This window comes from Anoplolepis gracilipes, chromosome 11 (assembly GCF_047496725.1).
Source record: "Anoplolepis gracilipes chromosome 11, ASM4749672v1, whole genome shotgun sequence".
In the NCBI taxonomy this organism is placed as follows: domain Eukaryota; kingdom Metazoa; phylum Arthropoda; class Insecta; order Hymenoptera; family Formicidae; genus Anoplolepis; species Anoplolepis gracilipes.
In genome coordinates, this window is record NC_132980.1 from 3,505,609 (window position 1) to 3,527,594 (window position 21,986).

Genomic DNA, 21,986 nt, shown 5'->3' on the forward strand with positions numbered 1-21,986 from the left:
CCTATAAGATTCAATTCTTCTTCTCTAAATAACTATGATTGATGTATTCGCTTACGACTTACAACGAATGACTCATTGTGGAATCACCCTTACAAAAGTAATTGACATATTTTTTTAAAAAATTGATATGATTTTATATCTAATTTTTTTTGATAGAATTATATGAATAGAAAAGTATAAAATGTTTAATTCCATTTAGTAAAAAGATGAATATTATTTTTTGAAAAAGATAATGTAAAATATATAAATGTATAATATACATATATACTATATAAATATAAAATATATATTTACTAAATGGAACTAAACGTTTTACACTTTTATATATCCATATAATTCTATCAAAAAAAAATATAAAATTATTTATATGGGACATGCCATCCAGATGACGCGGGTGCGTATGCTGGTGGTACAGGCACGTATCCGAATGGTGTAGCTGCAGCAACATATCCGGATTGTGCAGGTGCACTAACATATCCGCTTGATGGTGCGGGGGGCGCAACCATGTATCCTAGTGCTCGCATACCTCCCCCTTCCCCCCGATTTGTCTTCAAAGCTTTTATCTTTTCGCGGTTCACTGCCCGCCGAACTGCGTCGTTTATGCACTGAAAAAAAAATAACATTAGTATTTTTGCACACAACATATACACAGGGTTTCCCGAAATAACCGGTAAATATTCTAATGGCAGGTTCTTTAGAACATTTTAAAACGAAAAGTTTAATACAAAAATGTCGAGGCTATAATATATTTTCAAATTAGAAAGATTTAAAGATCACGAATGACAGGACTAGAATTTCGCGCGCTCAGGTACAGCAAAAAACAAGTGATAAAAGTGCTTCTATGAATTTATCTAACTTATCTAATTCTTTTATCACTTGTTATTTTTCCGTACCTGAGCGCGTGAAATTCTAGTCCTGTCATTCGTGATTTTTAAATCTTTTTAATTTGAAAACTATTGTAGCCTCAACATTTTGGATTAAATTTTTCGCCTTAAAATGTTCTAAAGAACCTGCCATTAAAATATTTACCGGCATTTTCGGGACACCCTGTATATACATACATATTATGTACGCATACATCTATATATTTCTGTATGTATCGCGCATTTTACGGATGTCTTACACATGAAATGTACATATATATATATCATCAGTGACATCTGCGTCATTTGTGCCGTCGGCGTCATCATCGTTGCCGATGTTGATGTCATCGGCGGCGGCGGCATCTGCGTCATCGGCGTCATCATCGTTGGCGCCATCATCGTCGGTACCATCATCGTCGGCACCATCATCGTCGCCGCTGTCGATTCCACCGGTGGCATCTGCATCGTCTGCGACGTCGGCATCATCATCGTCGGCACCATCATCGTCGCCGATGTTGATGTCATCGGCGGCGGCGGCATCTGCGTCGTCGGCGTAAATCATTGTCGCCGGTATCGACATCGTCGTCGCTGGTGTCGATACCATCGGTGGCATCTGCGTCGTCGGCGTCATCATTGTCTTCGGTGTCGACATCGTCGTTTTTGCCTTTATTGGTAAACTGTCTTCGCTTCGTGCTAAAAAAAAGTATTACAAATTTATAATAGAGAGAGAGAGAGAGAGAGAGAGAGAGAGAGAGAGAGAGAGAGAGAGAGACAGAGAGAGGGAGAGAGAGATTATGCAAATAATTTTTGATAATTACTTCCATAATTATATAAATGTGAGAATAAATTTCACATTACTTACAGTTTTTCCGAACCATCTCGCCACTAACAATCGTCACTGCATATATTCACTGTTCACTCGTTCACTGGTTCACTCGTTCACTGCTCACTGCTCGATTAGATCGCTTTGGGCTACTGCCTACAGCCGCACACAAATGCAATCTTGTACATGTGCTGCGCAGAATGTTCTACAGGCAGCAGCCCAAAAGTAGCAATCTACTATTCGACGTTCGACTATTTGAAAACAAATGCAATAGACTAGAGTCGCGTGCCGTGTATGCATTAGCCCGGGTCTACAATAGCTGTAGTAAACCAATAAGAAATGAACCAATCATATTTATTATTCTTCTCTAAGCTCAATTGTAATTAGTTAATTTCTTATGGTTACTATAGCTATTGTAGACTTGGGCTTACGCGGAAGCCACGCGCGAACATGATGATCGCGGCAGATCCTTTGCCGCGATATGAAAAAAATGATTCCTAACACGACATAGACCGATATTCATAGTTCGATCTTATAATCGTCAAGTTTATTTTTAGAAATTATACGGACCATTTCATTAGCTGCAAAGTATCTAAAGATGAAGACGAATATAAGATCGGACTATGAATACTGGCCAATAGATTAGATAAATTAGATATTATAGCAATACTTATTCGATCTATGTCGTGTTTGATATTTTTATTATAAAATTTCTAAATACATTATTTATTTTCATACAACTAGAAAAATAAAAGATTGTAAAGAATAAAAATTTCCAATATAGAGAAAATTTTATATAAATAATATATAATGTAAATAAAACAGTGTTGAGGGCGTGTGGAATAACAACGAGTAGCAGTGATATCTGAATAGACAAACTTGCGTATATTTAATCTGTTAAGAGTACACGACGATGTTGTTGAATAAGAAAAGGGTACAGTGCTGTCACATGTAAGTAAGTAACGTAACTAAGAAAAGACTCCAGCCGTGGCTCTAGGGATAATGATACCGCGAGATTCAAATCTCCAACACTCCCCCTCGTTAGGTCTAGAGCTTGTCCATCCCTAATAATTTTATGCATTTATTATGCCAGTAAGACCTTTGGTTAATACATCCGCTGCCATGTCGTCTGTCGGGGTATACTCTAATTTGATGAGCCCTGAATTCAACGCTTCACGTACAAAATGGTGTCTAATATCTATATGTTTAGTACGAGAGTGGAATACTGGATTTGTTGCGAGCTTCTGCGCTCCAATATTGTCACACATGACGGTGACATCTCCTAGGGCTTCCAATCAAAGTTCCTTCAGGAACTTGCGCAGGTATATGGCTTCTTTGAAGGCGTCACTGATTCCTATATACTCGGCTTCCGTAGATGATAGCGCCACTGTCCGTTGCTTTCGCGATTCCCAGGTAATACAACTGCCAACGAGAATGAACGCGTATCCAGTGTATGATCTGCGATCGTCAGGGCAGTTTCCCCAGTCTGCGTCAACGAATCCGACAAGAGGTTGTTTGTCAGTTAATTCGTAGGTAATGGCGAGATCCAAAGTAGCTTTCAAATAACGTAGCACGCGTTTAGCTGCAATCCAGTGAGCATGTCGGTGACAGTCGTTGTAATAGCTTAAATAACTGACCGCATGAGTAATGTCCGGTCTTGTACCCATGGCTATGTACATCAGAGAACCGATGAGCTCGCGATAGGGTACTTTATTATCTTCTTTGTCGTCCATAGATGTACTTCGACTCAGTTTTGTGCTAACATCCATAGGGATGGAGACGGTCTTGCATTCGGTCATCCTGAAACGTGCGATAACATCCAGGATAAATCCTCTTTGATGAATGGAATATCCGCTTTTACGACGAATAAACTCTATCCCAAGACAACAATTTACGTCACCGAGATTGCGGATGCTAAAAACTTTCGAGAGGTTTTCTCCAATCATCTTGATGTCGTCTCTGCTTTTTGATATAATCAATATGTCGTCGACGTATGCTGCGACCAGCATTAGGGCTCCCCCTTGATTGAGTGAGTACACACAGGGGTCTGAATTTAACGGTGTGAAGTTCAAGTTTCGCAGTTCTTGATCTAGCCTCTTGTGCCATTGACGTCCAGATTGTTTGAGCTCATACAGCCCTTATTGAGTCGATATACTTTATTTCTACGTTCTATATCCTCAAGCACTTCTTTGGCTTTTCTTTTGATTTTGCTGTTACTCCGTTCAGTACGTATGATCTGCTTCAAGGCCTCCTCGGTCATCTTGGGAATCTCCATAAATATTTCTTCATCCAAATAACCATTGAGATAAGCGGCTGTTACGTCAAACTGAATATGATCATGTTGTACTCTGATGCGATCGCGGTTGCAATACGAACCGAGCTTAGTCGAGCTACTGGGGCAAAAGTTTCACTGAAGTCGATTCCTGGATGCTGGGAGAAGCCACGTGCCACGATTCTTGCTTTTCTACGCTCCAACGATACGTCAGATCCATATTTGTTGCGTAATACTATTCTGATTACCTTACGGTCGACAGGGCGATCCACAATGTCCCATGTTTCATTCTCGATGAGATTTCTCATTTCGGAACTTATTGCTTCGAACCATTCGTGAGAATGAGGACTCGAAATTGCCTGACCATTAGGGATTTCAGCTAAGAACGCTTCATGACCATAGTTGGCTTCGACGGTGCAATACTGTTTCGAAGGTCGTCCCTTCTTGCCTGTTTTGATTTTTCTTGGTCTGCCGGAGCCCCTCTTCAACGTCCCGTCTATCTGGATCTGTTCTTCGGCACTTTCGTCGCCATCTGTGTGGGACTGTTCTACATCCTCTTCTTCGTCCATGTGGATGTCGTCTGGGATTGTTTTGATTAGGGGAATGTCGATCTTCGACATATCGTCCTGTGTTTCCCGGCAACAGTGATCTCGGGGATGTGAACGTCAAAGGAGATGTGTCCTCCAGGAATTTTACGTCTCTCCCTATTTCGATTTTTCGTTCCTCGGGAATTCATATACGATATCCCTTCGATTGTTCCGAGTAGCCTAGGAAGATCCCGCTTTTCGTTTTGGAATCGAATTTCCCTTTTTGAGAGGTTCGGTCGAGAACAAAAACCTTGCATCCGAATTCTCTGAAGAAATCTACGTTTGGTCTATTTCTGTGCCATATCTCGAAGGGGGTCTTGCCGTCGAGTGATCTGGAGGGACATCTATTTCTGATAAAGTTTGCAGTCCATGACCGCTTCGGCCCAAAAAGAATTTGGCAGCCTGGCTTGAATGAGTAGGCATCTGGCCATTTCCACCAGAGTTCTATTGTGACGTTCTGCCTTTCCGTTTTGCTCAGGATTGTTGGCCACTGTTAAGCGTCGTTGAATGCCGTTTGAGTTCATGAAATCATTAAATGAGTTATATGATGCTTGCGTCGGTTTGAGTGAGTCCTTGTCTCCATTTACCGCGTCGGGGACGCCGTAGAATAAATGGTGCTCGGCACTTTACGCGTTTTGTTCCGTCTTTTCGCGATTCTGTCGACATTCGGATCCTTTGTGACCGATCTTTTTACACCGATAACACTTTAATTTTACTGTGTTCGAACTGTCTTTAACTGGAAATCCGCTTTTCTTCTTGTGCGTTCTGCTCGGTTTGCCATTGTGTTTGTTTGCGACCATTGCGTTCGAGATGTCTCCTTGCATATCGTGTTTTCGTGCGTCGCTTTCCTCGATGATTTTGACTCGTAAAGTCTCCGGGCTGGGCAACTCGTCTCTGGACTCTATCGCACAACGAAAGTTATCGAACGTGGACGGAAGACTGTATAACAATAAAATTGCGAGAAGATCTGCATTTATTTCCACTTCCATTTCGGCTAGCTTATCGACCGCGTCGAAGAATTTTCGCAAGTGTTCGCGCACGTCGTCGTCCTTCTGCATCCGTGTGAGGATCAATTGCTTCAATAACGTGGCCTTTCGCGCGGGTCCTTTTGATTGATAAATTTCTTTAAAACGTTGCCACACGTCTCGGGAAATTTCACATCCCTTAATTTGTTTAAGCTCAGTGGAGCTTATCAATAAAATAATGTCGGATCTAGCTTTCCGGTCGTTAATCATCCAGGCATTGTGTGCTGCTCTGCTTGTATTGTCGTTTGGTATAACCTCCGGTTTGGTCTTTGTGCCCGAGACATAACCCCAAGCGTCGTTCTTTATCAATAGCGCCTCCATGTGCATCTTCCAGATATCGTAGTTTTCTCGATTGAGAGTATTTATCCTTGTAATACCTGATATGGCCATTTCTGCTTTCCTCGATTCGATCGAGCTCACGGAAAGAAAAGAAAGAATGGCTGTTCGAAGATTTCGCGGTACGCTGGGTGAATATTTCGCTTCGACTTCTTTGATGGTTCGATTAATCTTCTGGGCCCATAACCTGTTGAGGGCGTGTGGAATAACAACGAGTAACAGTGATATATGAATAGACAAACTTGCATATATTTTAACCGTTAAGAGTACACGACGATGTTGTTAAATATAAGGAAAGGGTTGTTATAGCCCCAGAAAAGGCTACAGATTTAATAAATATATATATATATATATATATATATATATATATACATATAATCATATAGATGCAGGAATGCATCGCGAGCGAAGCGATAATCGCGCGAGCCGCTGACGCAGCGAGCCACGCGCGCCCGAGACCGAGCGCGAACGCGAAACCGGAAAGCGCTCTCAGAAACGCACCGGAAAGGTGTCGCCGAATTGCTAAAAGTACAAGCGAGGAAATTCGACTCTGAACTTCCTCGTCTGCACTAAAACGCGAATTCAGCAACATAACCATATTTGGTCATGTTGCTAAGGGACCCCCTCCGAAAAACCATGCAGTTCGGAGGGAAGCTCAGCACCCGCCGCGATGAAGCGACAGGCAGTCGCTAATTAGAACCGAACGAGTAATAATCGCCACGAGCAGCTACTGACCAGATTCAACAAAGTCATACTCGCATGACTGAGAGATATACGCGCACCTGAGATAAGCCGACGCGTATCAGACTACCGGTACGACGGTGTATACGAGAGATACCGCTCTCTCACTCTAACCGATAGCAAGCGCGAGTAGTATAACGTTCGCTGGGAGCAGTGACAAAATATCACACCATTGACTTTACTTAAACTATCATATATTTTTGCGAGATATAAAAGAATTACACAAGTTGTGAAAGTAGTTGAATAAAAAGATTACATTTAAAGGAAAAGCGTAATACAATAAAAAAGGAGAAAACCGCCCGACGCATCCCCGACATTCCCAAACGATCCCGACGAATCCCGTGCCCCTTCACGGAGGCACAACAGGGTACAGTGCTGCCACATGTAAGTAAGTAAAGTAACTAAGAAAAGACTCCAGCCGTGGCTCTAGGGATAATGATACCGCGAGATTCAAATCTCCAACAAACAGAATAATACAAAAAGATATAAGGAGCAATTGTAAGATGTATTGAATAAACAATAGTACAAATTCGAACATAAAAATTGTAATAAATAGACACGTATACAAAAATATATTTTACATCGATGAACTGTAAGATGAACGATTTGATTAGATCCTTCTCATTGTCAGTGTAAGATGTAAGATAAAATTCAATAAAATAAATAATCTGTTTGTATTATCCTATTTTATTCATATTATATTTTCTTTATAAAGAAAGCTATATTCTTTATATTAGAAAGCTTTATATTAGAAACTATTTTATAAACAACGGGTTAATTAAAACGACCTAACTAGCCAAAATCATTTAATTTATTAACACGACGTTTCGACCATATGGTTGTGGTCCTTTTCAAGTGTCACTATAAAGAAAATATACAAAGGATCAAAAAATATATGAATACAATTAATACCGAATTTAACGCAAACAATACAATGTAATATCATTAAAAAACTAGTCTACTCACACGTAAATTAAGAAAAAGAAGAAAGAATACAATGGGATATGTATAAAGGTGGAACTTAATTGTGAAACAATTAAACATTTCACTAGTTAAAATCAACGGTTAATAAATTGAAATAAACGCAAACAACGAGACACGTTATGTCACCATGAGTTTTTAAACGAAACTGTCAATTTTTAGAAAGAAAAACAACAATTCAAACGACCTTTATAATCTTGTCATAAATATTATTTAAATTTTCAGTGTCTCTTATATTTTATATATAAACATATGTGTAAAAGTAAATCATACATTTAGAATTTTTATGATAAAAATATCATCAAACACGATGTACATCGGAAAAATTAAACATATAAAACATACATTATAATTAAAATTTCTATAGATTATGTTGCGTGTCATTATAAAAATGTAAATAATTTATTATATTATTTTCATCGCTAAAATGTGAAACATAAATTTCAGTTTGTTTTCATAATAAAGAAATAAGGAAAGATTTCTAATATCCGAGTCATTGAAAGCGCGGTAGAAGTAACCGGTCATACGATAGTGGGTGCGTTCGAGGAAACGCTATTAGCGCTAATAATATTGCCCCGCGAGAGGTGTCACAAAACAAATCACTGTCGCGCAGTGTACATATATTTATTGCACGGACGGACAATAACTCTCGCGCAGTGGTAACGTGCTCAGACACGAAACTTGCGCGCTAGAAAAGTTCAATGAACGTGTCGAAGGAAAAAAATATATTTCTTTTATTTTGTTATAATATATTTATAATATATATTATAATTTATATAATATATATATATATATATATATATATATATATATATATAGGGTGAGTTTTTTATCTTGAGACATTTAAATATTTGAAGAAATACGTATCGTACGAAAAAATGTTTGAGACAAAAGTTATATGGTTTCGAGGGGACCATAAGATGGTACCATTAGTTTAACCTTGAATAATCGTTTGAAGGTCATATAAAGGTCGCCTTGAATTTTTTAAATGGGACATCCTATATATTTTTGCATATTCTTGTAGCTTATCTGGAGAGCTTTAGTAGTGTTATAGTGGGGATTCTAAGCCATGGGGCGCTGAGGGGGGTGCGGGGGCGGGGGTATCTGGGAGGCGCGAGGGGTCTGATGTTAGGGAAAGGGGGGGTGGGGGGGAAGGGGGGGAAGGGTCCTACACACGTTCGAAAGTAGATGTTTATCTTTGTGGTTGATTTAATAGCCGGGGGTATTTTAGAAGTCGTAAAACTTTTTTTTCTAGTTTTACGATCATTTTATGGTCATTATATCATTAGGATTTTAAGCGCCGACGTTCGACAGCTTTGTACCCTTGCGGAAAATCTCCCATGAAACTGGAGCGAAACATGTTCCATAATTTTTAGGGAAAGAACTGCAACTGCAAGGTGTTTATTTTTGTGGTTGATTTATAGCCGGGGGACATTTTAGAAACCATAAAAGTGTTTTTTTTCTTTTTTTTCTAATTTTTATGTTTATTTTATGACCATTAGAATATTATGGAAAAAAGAGATTTTAAGCGCCGGCGTTCGGCAGCTTTGTACCCTTGCGGAAAATCTCCCATGAAACTGGAGCAAAACATCTTCCGAATTTTTAGGGAAAGAACTGCAACTGCAAGGTGTTTATCTTTGTGGTTGATTTATAGCCGGGGGACATTTTAGAAACCATAAAAGTGTTTTTTTCTTTTTTTCTAATTTTTATGATCATTTTATGACCATTAGAATATTATGGAAAAAGAGATTTTAAGCGCCGACGTTCGGCAGCTTTGCACCCTCGCGGAAAATCTCCCATAAAACTGGAGCGAAACATCTTCCGAATTTTTAAGGAAAGAATGCAACGCACCAGCGCCAACATTCGGCTGCTCGAATTTGAGAATCTGTCTCCGCGTTAAAACGTATTCAACAGTCGTCGAGTGTCTTTCGATTTAGTACTAAAATGGATATAGAAGATGTGATTGTCATCGAAGACAATGAAGACAATGAAGATGTGGTTATTATCGACGACAGCGATGAAGAAGTGGAAATAGTAAATGACTCTGATTATGAGAGTGATCCGGAAGACTATTTGAATGAACAAGTAGTGCCGTTAGTGCGTGAAGATTTACGAATTATAACTGAACGGCAGGAAATGTGTAACATCATATTTTATTACGAAGTAAAAAAGTATGACAACGACGAGGAAAATAGTGAAAAATTTTGTTCGGGATGTTTCATCGAAGTTCAAGATTTATATGCACAAGGTAAAATTGTGTATAAACATGAAACAGGACAATATATTTATCACGGTTGGAACTCGTGTAATAATTGTGGACACTCACTGTGCCAAGTAATAGCATGTAGTGTGTGCCGTTTTTGTGCGCAGCAATAAACTTTTGTAGACATTTGCTAGGATTAAGTGCTGTGAAAAATGGTGACCGAAAAACTATTGAATGCGGTGGTGGAGTTTCAACGAAATCGCGAACTTGACATAAAAAATTCCTCAACAGTGATCTTTAAACTACAAAGTTATATATGGACGAATGAAAACAACAGACTAAGGGGAAAGCCTTGCGAGAATTGCTGTTTACCAGGCGGAAATCGGCAAGCATGTCCTGAGCAGTTACAAGAAATCCATCGGGAAATCCGTCAACATATCGATAACATGTTGTATCTACAACATGTTATCGACAATGATCCAGATTCTGATACTGATTCTGATCAGTAATTGTAAGTAATCCTTGATGTGTAAGTATTCTTTTTCAAATTATGAAAATATTAATAAATTTTTTTTTTTTCTGTTATGCAGGAGCCCTACCTGGACGCCACCACGACCGCCCGGTCATCCCCTCCAGCGCCTCGCAGCAGCAGTCGCCGTCGTGCCGTACCGCTCGACCATCGGCGTGCAATCTCTTATATATATATTTTTTTTTTATATTTTTTTCTTTTTATTTTTATTTTTAAATTCACACACACACACACAGATTTTTGTAAATAAACACACACACTTTTTAAATAAAAAAAAATTATGTTAAAACACATATAATTGCTTGCTTGCGCTTCCTTCATCTATCCCATCCTTCTTCCTTCATATACTAGATATAATTAGATATAATAACTTAATATTTAATATAAAAAAAATATAAAAAGAAAAAAAAGAAAAAAAATAATAAAAAGGAAGAAAAAAATAATAAAAAGGAAAAAAAAATAATAAAAAGAAAAAAGAAAAAAAATTATAAAAAGAAAAAAGAAAAATAATTACTGTTTGCGTTCTCGCTTTCCTTCACCTCGCGCTATCTTTTTCTTTCCTAGCGTTTACTCTCTCGCTCTCCTTCGCCTCACGCTATCTCTTTCTTTCCTAGCGTTTACTCTCTCGCTTTTCTTCACCTCGCGCTATCTCTTTCTTTCCTAGCGTTTACTCTCTCGCTCTCCTTCGCCTCGCGCTATCTTTTTCTTTCCTAGCGTTTACTCTCTCGCTCTCCTTCGCCTCGCGCTATTTCTTTCTTTCCTAGCGCTTACTCTCTCGCGGTCCCTAGCTTCGCATTTCCCTTCCCAGCATGACGTCATTCCCCGCAACGAGCTACATATGAGAACTGGGACTGTTTACGGGTGGGAGGAAGCACGGATGGGAAATGCGTGCGAGTAAATTATATCATGATTTAAATTTAAAAAAACTTTATTCTTCTCTTTTATATATATATATATATTTTTTTTATTACATATTGTGACTAAAAACTAAAGCTACCAGTTCGCAATCGACGAGTTGATGTTTATTGAAGGCGTCGCTGGCGCATATTACATTTGACACTTTTTTATTATCCGTTATAGTGGACGCGATATTGGAGAATTGTGTAAACTTAGTATCGACTGTCTCGGTGATTCTAACCAATCGATCAAAGGTTACATCGATGCATTGATCGAGATTAAACATACGGTGTAACGTCGGTTCAATCATCATCATGCGTACGTTTAAAGATTCGAGACTTATAAGTTTAGTATCATTAATCGTATGAACTCGCACTGTTAGCGGTCCAACGCTTATAAAATTATAGGTATCTTTAGAGTCCTTTCGCAGTAAATCGTGAATATTGCGACGTTGCTCGTAGAGTCCCTTCCACGTTTCGAGAGATAATACCAGTTCCTTTCCTTGATGATCTCCTATGACAATTTCCACGTAACTCGGTGTACCCACGTTGATACCAATTTCAAGGAAATTGAATTCCGTGGTTGTCAATGCGTATCGTCTACTTAGTATACGAATCGCACGACGCTTCAACGAAATGCTGTAGAAAAATAAAATAAAAAAAAATTAGTTTAAAAACAATTTGTGAAAAAATAGAAAGAAGTTAAACAAAAACTTACTTGTCACATTTGTTCTCAAACAATGGAGTTTCATAACGATTCGGTACGTAATTATTCACGCTTCTGCTGGGGCCGCCACTGCTTCTTTCGACGTAGTACATATTTCCAGATTTCAAAAGTGGACCACTTTCACGAACGGTTAACGCAACACTGACCATATGAAGAATCGAATATGAAGAATCAAATATACGTGACACCCCGTTTTTTCAAAGTAGTGGGGGGGAGATTAGTGGTAAATGTGGTGGGAGATTCTAGAATACTTTAGTGCTCTGAAATTTTTAGAAGGGAGAGACGATACTCGGATAAAAAGAATTCTTAAATGACTCGTGAGGGAGGGAGGGAATGAGAAGGAGGAATAAGAAATAAAACATATTAATGTTTAAATATTTTATTTTTCCAAATCTTGCAATTCTTTCTGGCGTTGCGACCACCAGTTAAATATTTTGAATACATTTTGTAATGCGCAATTCTTAACATGTTTTCCACATCGTATAGTATTTTTAACATCTAGATTATTTAGAGATTCGATATCGTCGTAATCAGCATCCAAGGTCTCAATGATTAAATTTTCTCTCGCATCGTCGCTGAGCATATTAGCAAGCCATTCTCGTTTCTGACATCCTTTAACGTATACGATACACTGCATTTTATCATCTTCTTCAACTACAGCTGTTGTAATCAATCGTTTCACCATGCTGTACGCAACGATTCCATCCTCCCATTGTAGTCAATGATGATTCGCCATCAACCATGAAGCTTGACACTTTTCGGATTTTGTAAGGAGATGCCATGGTATAGGACTCCGAAAAATGTAGTGTGCGAGAACAGTTCCTCTTCTCAGCACCGCCACCTCCTTTGCGATGAATTTATTCGAAACGACAAATCCTTGCAGATCGACAAACGTTGGTACAGTCATGATGAGATCTCTTTTCGTCAGTAAGAAGAATGACAACCATCTCGTAACACTCGGATTTATATCCAGCTTCCCCTCTCTCTAAATTATTGTCGCAAACACTTAGGTAATTTTGCGCACAATGTTGGTCAACGGGTTAAACTGGATCACGCGATCGTGTATGATGAGACAGTACGCAGTCGTATTATTAGACACATTCTCCTTACACTCAAATTCTAATCACACATCCACGGTTGCACTCTTGACCGATTCGTTTTGTTTGAGAACAATCGATGATCACAAACGGACTGTACTGTAGAAACAGTGAGACGGTGGGACTCGGTTCGAGGTACTCGTATCCGTAATAGTTTTTGCAGAAACGCGCGTACGTGTCGTACAGAATCGACCATCTGTTTTTATCGAAATCCAGATTCATGTCGTCGTACGGATAACATTCCGAGTTCAGATAGAGTTTCACGTTCGTTAATTTACTCGCATCTTTGGACATAACATTCTTCCGGCCTGTCTGCAGAGCAAAGATAACGTATCGTGGTTTCTCCAGCTGAGTCGCGGTCCTAATGGCCCACGAATGCTTGGTTGTACGTTCGCTTTCCAGAGCGCGCAGCATAGACAGCTTCTTAATTTCACTCAACAGCACATGTGGCATTCGCCATTGTATCTTGAATATGTTGATCACAGGCTCCACCGTCGAAGCTCCAACCAGACAATTGTCATTGCGTGATCGTATTAAGATCAACTCGTCACGAGCGTTAATTACTATGCGTCTGTAATCCTCGCAAAATCCCAATAACATGTAGAGCGGTACGCAAAAATTAAAGTGCCCATTCACAGTAGTTAGATCAATCCAGCCAGCATTTCTCATAATCACGCTTCTATCGGATGGTATTGTTACATAGTTTTTGAGCATACTTGTTATTCCCACGTTTCTGTTGCGATCAATCTTCACGCCATTGAGTTCGTATCGAATCTCATCAAACATGAATGCGACGCAATTATTTTGCAGTACCACATTAGATCCGGCAGTTGGATTGTTTATCTTCAATTCTCCCTCGATGTATAAGAAACTCTCGTACGGCAATGTATACAGATCCTGTTGTTGTATGGGTATTCTTATCTCATCACTGTGTCCGAACGTTGTGTTGGCGAATGGGTTATAGGAGTGAGTCTCAATCTTGACGATGCGATCGTCAAAGATTGGCTCGTCCGCGATGTTGAGAATGTCAGTCATCGTTTAAATGTTTTGCACCACGAATCCCAAAGATTGTAAAAACGCAACGTTTGATGTGTTCAATTTCTTTTTCTTAGTGCCGGATGATTGGATATTAGCAAATGTCGATGTTATTGTCGCTGGCGTCGTAAAAATTGTGTTGTCTCTTTCGATCCGTTCAACACGAGCATCACACGCTAATTTTGCCGCCGCCGTACATGCAATCTAATGGTGATCTCTTCTCTTCGAAAATCGAGTAATCGTCCTTCCTGGTCGACAACGCGTAACGTTAAATCCGTAATGTACCGCACAATGATCGGTAGGTAAATGATGTGCGCCGGTGTTTCCGATATCTTATATCCTGGTGGTACCCTCGGTGAAAATTCGTGTATCGTATGAACGAGTTTGCCGTTGTGTACGCACCCGCGGTCACATTACATTCGACGCGAATAATGTTCACGTTGATAATGTTAATCGGCACGTCCGACTCGTACCATTTTCGCGGCTGCAGTATACGGTTCGAGAATCCTAGCAGCGATCCAATATTGTTAGGCTTGCTAAAATTTAATCTGTAGGCGCATTTGATCTCGCTCCTCATCGTATTGTAATTAGCGCGGAGCACTATAGGCCATTCTCCAGCCTCAAAGTCATCGTCGTCGTCAGTGTTTTTTATCACCATCACGAACTGTGTGTTGCGAACGTTTTCGTGAAATTGTATGTTTCAAAAATTCATGTATCGCTTGCAGCTCGTACGATCCCTCGGGAATCGTAATTTCCGCATCGTCTTTGCCAAAGTAAAATTTATTATTCGAGGAATTCACGTTCGATATCGTGTGATAACTTTCAAAATCCGCTAGACCAAGCTCGTATTCACCGTCGCTTAAATCTATGTTGGGAAAGTAGTTTGCCGCGAGAACGCTGCTCTTTCCAGTCAGCGTGAATGTCATAGATATGTTGACCAAACTGTTTAACCAATACTAAGTTAAATAGCGCAATATATGTCTTTAAATTCGCGTGCATCGACCGTTCGGAGAAACTGCAAGCACAATTGTCCGCAGATGCTTTGATTATAAGTTTGATAGGATGTGTGATTATATTCTATTTTTGTCACATTTAAATATCGCACCAATTCATTAGGCGGTCGAAGATTGCCAAAACTGTCAAAATATATAGCGCGATTCCCCCTCTTTGCGTATGCTACCCAGTGTGTACCCGAGCCTTTAGCGTTATCCAAATTCATGATCCCGCTCTCGTTTCGATATATGCCACCGATCGGTAATGAGTTACGCATAAAAACACCTAAAATATGGAATGTGCATACATTTTGCTAGTTGCAGCAATTGTACGTTGGTAGTTACGCCCTCTGGCATTTTTAGCGTCTCTTTGACGTTTTTTTTTCTTCTTTCTCAATGAGACTCCTCGTCCGTATTTGTATGGCGCGAGATACAATCCGCGACCTTCCATGGCACGATTGTGACGTAGCATCTCTTGAAACTGACGTTGTGTAGCTTTTCCATCGTTCACCATCTTTGCTACATCAGCCGCTCCACCAATCAGAGATCCGCGAACGCCCAACATTGGTAAAATCGGTAATACACCCCCACGTTTCGCTACCGAAAGTATTCGTTTTTTCACCGTCTTTTTCTTCGTTTTTGTCTTCAGACCCATACCAAACTTCGTTTTGGTTTTCATCGCTGTCTAGACAGCTGTGGCTGCGGCTCTCTCACCGAGAGACGAATCTTTCGCAGTGATGCGAGTTTGCGCCTTTTTGGCGAATATCCTATCCGCCGCGTGTCTTTCGGCAAGATCGTTACTCCGAAAGTACCTTATATCGTGTTCACGACACGCTGCGTCCAATGGGTTGATACCTCGATCACCTCTAGCCAATCGTTTTTCTAGCCGCGTGCCCGGATCGCAAAACTGGTATCCAGGAATATGCAATTCGATAGGAAGCGCGTTTATCGCACGATTTAATAGACCTCTGCCTATTTGCGGTGACATTCACGACAAGTTTATCGCACGATTTAATAGACCTCTACTTATTTGCTTTGACATTCACGACAATCTTTTATCTTTGGCGCTGGACCGTCAATGTGTGTTTGTTGCCACGGTTGATTGTAATGTTCGAAACAGCGACGATAGGTCTGAACCTCCGAATCCGCCTTTATATATTCCGGAAGTTTGTCCCACACGTAGTGAACGTGATTGCCACACATTCGCAATAAAACTGCTTTAGATACAAACTGTAGCTGTTCGGCACTCAAATCGAGAATATCGTAAGGACTTGATAGCAGGACAAACATTTTTTTGTTACTGAACACTTTGTAGTTCCGCGCAGCTATAAATAGACAGGCGTGATCCGAATCGGAAGTGGGAAAATGAAATTCGTGCGACAACCTTTCGCGATACGCATGACAAATTACGACGCCAGATTACGCTCGATGGGTGGCAACGCGGAGATGCGTAGACACGGTACGATGCTGCCGAATACTATACGCGCAATCGTTTGCGGCCCCTCGAATTGCAGTAAAACTAACATGTTGATTAGTTTGATAGAAAGCCCGCACGGCGTCCGCTTTGAAAATGTGTACGTGTATTCAAAGTCACTGCAACAGCCAAAATATCGATATCTGGAGAATTTGTTAACGTCGATCGATGAAATCGGCTATTTTACATTCTCCAATAACAGTGACGTCATTCCACCGAGCGAAGCACGTCCAAACTCGATTTTCGTTTTCGATGACGTGGCATGCGACAAACAAAATACGATAAGAAAATATTTCTCAATGGGACGCCACTCGAACGTCGACTGCTTCTATTTCTGCCAGACATACGCGAGAATACCGAAACATCTTTTACGCGACAACGCGAACCTGCTAATCTTGTTTAAACAGGATGGCACCAACTTGAAACACGTGTACAACGATCACGTGAATACCGACATGTCATACGAGAATTTCAGTGAGTTATGTCGTACTTGTTGGCAGCAAAAGTATGGATTTCTCGTGATAGACAAGGATAGCTTGCTTACAAACGGGCGATACAGAAACGGATTTAACGTGTTTGCGATACCACAAAATGATTAGTCGTTGCCTACATTCTGTCGTGAAGGGTGAAACGCGAGCGTTCAATACTCTTTATCGATATGGCTGGGAGCGATAAAATTCGCGAGCGTGAAAAGATGGCGAAGGAGATTGCGAAAACGAGCAAATCGATCCGCAAGAAACATCGCGCTTTGAAGACCGGTAACATCGATGACGATATCGCGGTCAAAACCCATTTTAAACCTATTATCGAGCTGCTGCAAAAGATTGTCGATAAGTCGTTCGCGGTGAAAAATAAGTCGGAGAGTAGCGCAAAGATTAAAATCTTACTCATCAAGCGATACAAGGAGGATGAGAAGGAAGAGGCTAAAGATGAGGAGGTAGAGGAAGAGGAAGATGCGACACCGAAAAAAAGGAAACGATCTGACGTTTTACTGTATGAACCGTCGATAGCTCTACGCCGTTAGCCGCACCAACAAGCGTAAACGAAGATGTTTTCGAAACTTCGGGCAACATGCTCGAATCATCGTTTGTTCGAAACAAGTTACAAACGCCGGAAGGTCAAGAAACGTTGTGGGAGTACTTTGGACCACTTGGGCAAAAGTACATAGGCGCTTTGCTCAGTGGCGACAAAAATCACAAGATTGATCATGTGTATGAAGTCTATTTTGACAGAAAGAATGAAATGCGACTCGGCAACAAATGATTCAACATCAACAAAGATGACTCTATTATCATAGACGACGTGCAGTACATTGGAACGCCAGAATTGTACGAGTTGATCTTCAAGAGAATTCCCGATGACGAACTTTACACGAGGGGGAACGATTTGGAAAAATACAAGAGCATATTATTGGTGACGAACGCGCATAGACGCGATTATGATGCGCAGGGCCATTTGAAGGGTAACAGGGGGTACAAGTACAAACATATAATTGCACCGTTGATGTTGCTCGACTCGAAAAATACAAAATCTGGAGGGGAGATATCTATGCCTCGCGCTATGACGCTAACCAACAATATGATTGATTTACGTACTGGGACGACCCCAACGAACTAGTGGATCGGCTACGATTGCTCAACGCTTCGCGCCAAGCTGGTCACAACGCTCACGACAACGAGATCCAGTCGTTCATCGAGGAACTTCGTGAAGAAGGAATTATTATAAATTAAATGGTGTCTCGACAAAACTAATCAGTCAATCAGCGTTGCGTGACACTTTACGAAGCATCAGAAAAAAATGCCTATCAACAAATTTGAATTATTCGATCCAAGAAATGATGCAACCGGCACAAACGGTTCTTGGGATAGACTGATAAAAAGTTATGTGCACGAAAACGCTTTGTGTCGCGTCGTTACAGACTTCGATGCAAGGTCACGTAAGATTCGCCGTGTAGCGCAACCAGAGGCTGACACCGATGCCGTCAACAAACTGTACGTGGAGTCCTGCGTTAAAAGATTAATGAATCAACAGAAAGAATCAGACGAGAAGCTGATTTCGCTTGAGAAGGATGTGCGAGCAATAAGATTGTGCTAAACGAACTTCAACGCCCGGCTAACGCTAACTCAGAAACAGCTATCAACCTAAATAAGCATCAGTGAACGGGTTAGGAGCGGCTATCAAACGGTTATCGAACAGCTACAAAGGATTATCGAACGGCTGCAAACAATTATCGAATAGCTACGAAGAATTATCTAACTGCAATGAGTGGCAGTGGCAGTGGCAGTGAACGACCTAGCAGCAGCAGCAGTAGCTGCAACAGCTTCGAACGAGGCTATCAGCATCTCAAGCAGGGCTGCGAACGAGGCTACGCACACGTTCTTAACGGCTACACTCAAGGTTACAAACAACTCAAGAACTCCCACGATCGGTCAAAAGACGTCTGTGAACGAGGCTACGAACGGGTCAGAAGCGGCTACGAACGAGTCAAAAACGACTGCAAACGGGTCAAGAACGATTTTCGAATGGGTGAAAGACGGCGGTGAACAACGCAAGAACAGGTCAAAAACGGCTACGAACAGGTCAAGAACAGGTCAGAACAGGTCAAGAACAGGTCAGAACAGGTCAAGAACAGGTCAAGAATAGGTTAGAACAGGTCAAGAACAGGTCAAGAACAGGTTAGAACAAGTCAAGAACAGGTTAGAACAGGTCAGAATAGAGAACGGCTATTAAGCGGCGATAAACGAAAATGAGTGAAAAAAAAGCGAACAACTAACGGGCATCGAGAAAAACTGACAAAGCAAAGAATCAACATAGTTTGGAGAGACGACAGTTGGTGAACGAACTGCACGCGCCGGCGAGAAAAAATTTTCCCCGAAGACACGTCATAGTGCGGGGATACGATGATCTGTAGCAAGCCGACATCGTCGAGATGTGTCCGTATTCTCATTTCAACAAAGGTTACCACTACATACTCACCGTCATCGATGTGTTGAGCAAGTATGCATGAGCTGTACCACTCAAGAGTAAAGGTGGAAGGGAGACGGCTGATGCAATCGCCAAAATAATTCGAGATAGCAAGAGATGCCTGAAAAACATACAAACTGATAACGGGAAGGAATTTTACAATACCGATGTGCAACAGCTTATACGGAAACATAATATTAATCACTATTCCACATATTCGGTATTGAAGGCGTCTGTCGTCGAGCGATTCAATCGCACGCTGAAGAACGACATGTGGAAGATGTTTACGCTGAACGGAACTTACAAGTGGATCGACGCTCTATCCCGACTCGTTGCAGAATATAACCCTTTGAGAATCCTCTCACTGTGAAAATCGAGGAACAAAGCCTAGAATTTCAGACAGAACTTTGCGATTTGCAATGTGATCTTACTCTGAAGGCACGGTTAGAAAAGGGGATCGAATTTTTCAAAATTTTAGATACATCTTATTATCCACATCTTAAAAATTTCGGATTTCGAATTTTCTCCATGTTTGGGTCCACATATTTATGTGAATGCTCTTTTTCCAAAATGAACTTTACAAAAACAGAAAAACGATCTTCTTTAAACGACAAAACATTGTCCTCGCTGATGCGAGCTAATTCTTCTAAAATTTCTGTGGATGTACCATTATTAGTAGAATCGTGCAAACGACCCAGAAGATCGCATTAGAGGAAATTTTTATTTTGAATTACATTTAAATTAGTTACATTGGTTTTTTCTGATTCTTTTCTTATATCTTTCTGATATCTTATGAAACATATTGCTGTTTTGTTCGTTAAGCCACATATTTTCTTATTAGTGGAATAGGCCTACTGGGGAAACCACTTTAAAAAAAACGCATCAAACAATAGTACCTCACGGGTGATGTGGAAAGTTATTGTCAGAATTGTAATAGTATGTTATTGTCATAATATACTATTGTAACATATTTAATATATATATATATATATATATATATATATATATGTTACGCCATAAATCGTCATTAAAATTTTTCTCGCTATACAAATTTTATTTTCATAATTATAAATAATAAATAAAATTATATTAATAAATAATAAATATAATGATAATAATAAATAATATAATAATAATATATAATACAAAATATATAATAAATAAAATAAGTTATTAATAAAGATATTAAAAATTCTATTAATATGTTATGCATGCGAATATATATATATATATATATATATATATATATATATATATTGTATATATATATATATAATATATATACATACATATACATATATATATATATATATATATATATATTGTATATATATATATATAATATATATACATACATATACATATATATATATATATATATATATATATATAATAGCTTTACATAACATATTAATAATAGAATTTTTAATATTTTTACTTATAATTTATTATTATATATTTTATATTACATATATTATTGTTATATTATTTATTATTATTACATTTATTATTTATTGACATAATTTTATTTATAATTATTTATAAAAAGAAAAATTATTTAGCGAGAAAAACTTTCATGATGTGACGATTTGTGTGCCTAACATATGGATCCCAATATATTTCTTACAGAGACGCGCCTGAAGCGATTCGGCGGCTCGGCCGTCGAGTCTCGAGCGCTAGTGGGAGAAAGGAGGCGTCGCCTCGGAAATCGGCCTGAAAAGGGCAACTAACTCCGAGCACTGTTATACACGATTGACTACGCGTTATTTCAATCTCTTCGTTTAAACACCGCGTGAATTGTCAAACGTTATCGTTCTCGCAGCAACGTTACTCTTGACGCCTTTTACCTTTTTCGTATTCTTCTTACCATCCACGCGCAACGCATACATTTTTGCTCTAAGCCCGACAAATTCGATCATTATGGTACCGTTGTTTTCATCCTTCATTAGACCCGGTACCTTTTTATTCACCGTACGCATTGTCTATCGCATAGTCGCTTGTATCAAATCTGCTGATGTCGCGTTTCATATTCTCGTACACATCGTCGCACTCAATGTGATATATAAGACTATCCGTATCAGTGTACATGACTTTGCATCTCTCCCGATACATTCGTACTATATAATCGTGGTGAAATTCGTCAAAGTTTGTACAAATTTTTTACAAACATGTCTTGGATATATCGAGAATACACATACCTACGTAAATTGGTTTGTAGAATTTCACCTCGAGTTTACGTAATTCTACAACGATTAGATTTTCCGAAAAAATGCTTCTGCTATGAAAATTTGGTTTTGCAATCAATGTCTCTGCGCCGTACCTTCCGTCCCATTTTGTTAAAAGTTTAACATCTACGCGATTACGCACATTTTCCATCGTTTTGCCAAACACTGCATTATTCATTAGTTTGTACAAATTTTTTTCAAAATCATTTTTTGCCA

General features: G+C 39.5%; 2 protein-coding genes across 2 annotated transcripts; both read right to left on the minus strand.

Moving 5' to 3' along the window:
- Positions 1 to 2,981: 2,981 nt before the first annotated feature.
- Positions 2,982 to 3,695, minus strand: LOC140670825 (uncharacterized). Its single transcript, XM_072901617.1, has one exon. It carries the CDS (start codon positions 3,693 to 3,695, stop codon positions 2,982 to 2,984), a length of 714 nt encoding a protein of 237 aa, XP_072757718.1.
- Positions 3,696 to 11,211: 7,516 nt separating this feature from the next.
- On the minus strand, positions 11,212 to 16,095 carry LOC140670827 (uncharacterized). Its single transcript, XM_072901618.1, has 2 exons — positions 15,920 to 16,095; positions 11,212 to 11,895 (listed from the first exon to the last, which is right to left on the minus strand). The coding sequence occupies exons 1-2, from the start codon at positions 16,093 to 16,095 to the stop codon at positions 11,328 to 11,330; spliced, it is 744 nt and encodes a 247-aa protein (XP_072757719.1). The 3' UTR covers positions 11,212 to 11,327.
- Between the last annotated feature and the right edge of the window lie 5,891 nt (positions 16,096 to 21,986).

Coding starts and splice junctions, on each gene's coding strand:
- LOC140670825 (XM_072901617.1), bottom strand. CDS start 3,695: ATGCTGGTCGCAGCATACGTCGACGACATATTGATTATATCAAAAAGC.
- LOC140670827 (XM_072901618.1), bottom strand. CDS start 16,095: ATGTCACCGCAAATAGGCAGAGGTCTATTAAATCGTGCGATAAACGCG. Junction 11,896..15,919: donor TGTCGTGAACACGATATAAG/GTACTTTCGGAG, acceptor ATTTTTCTACAG/CATTTCGTTGAAGCGTCGTG.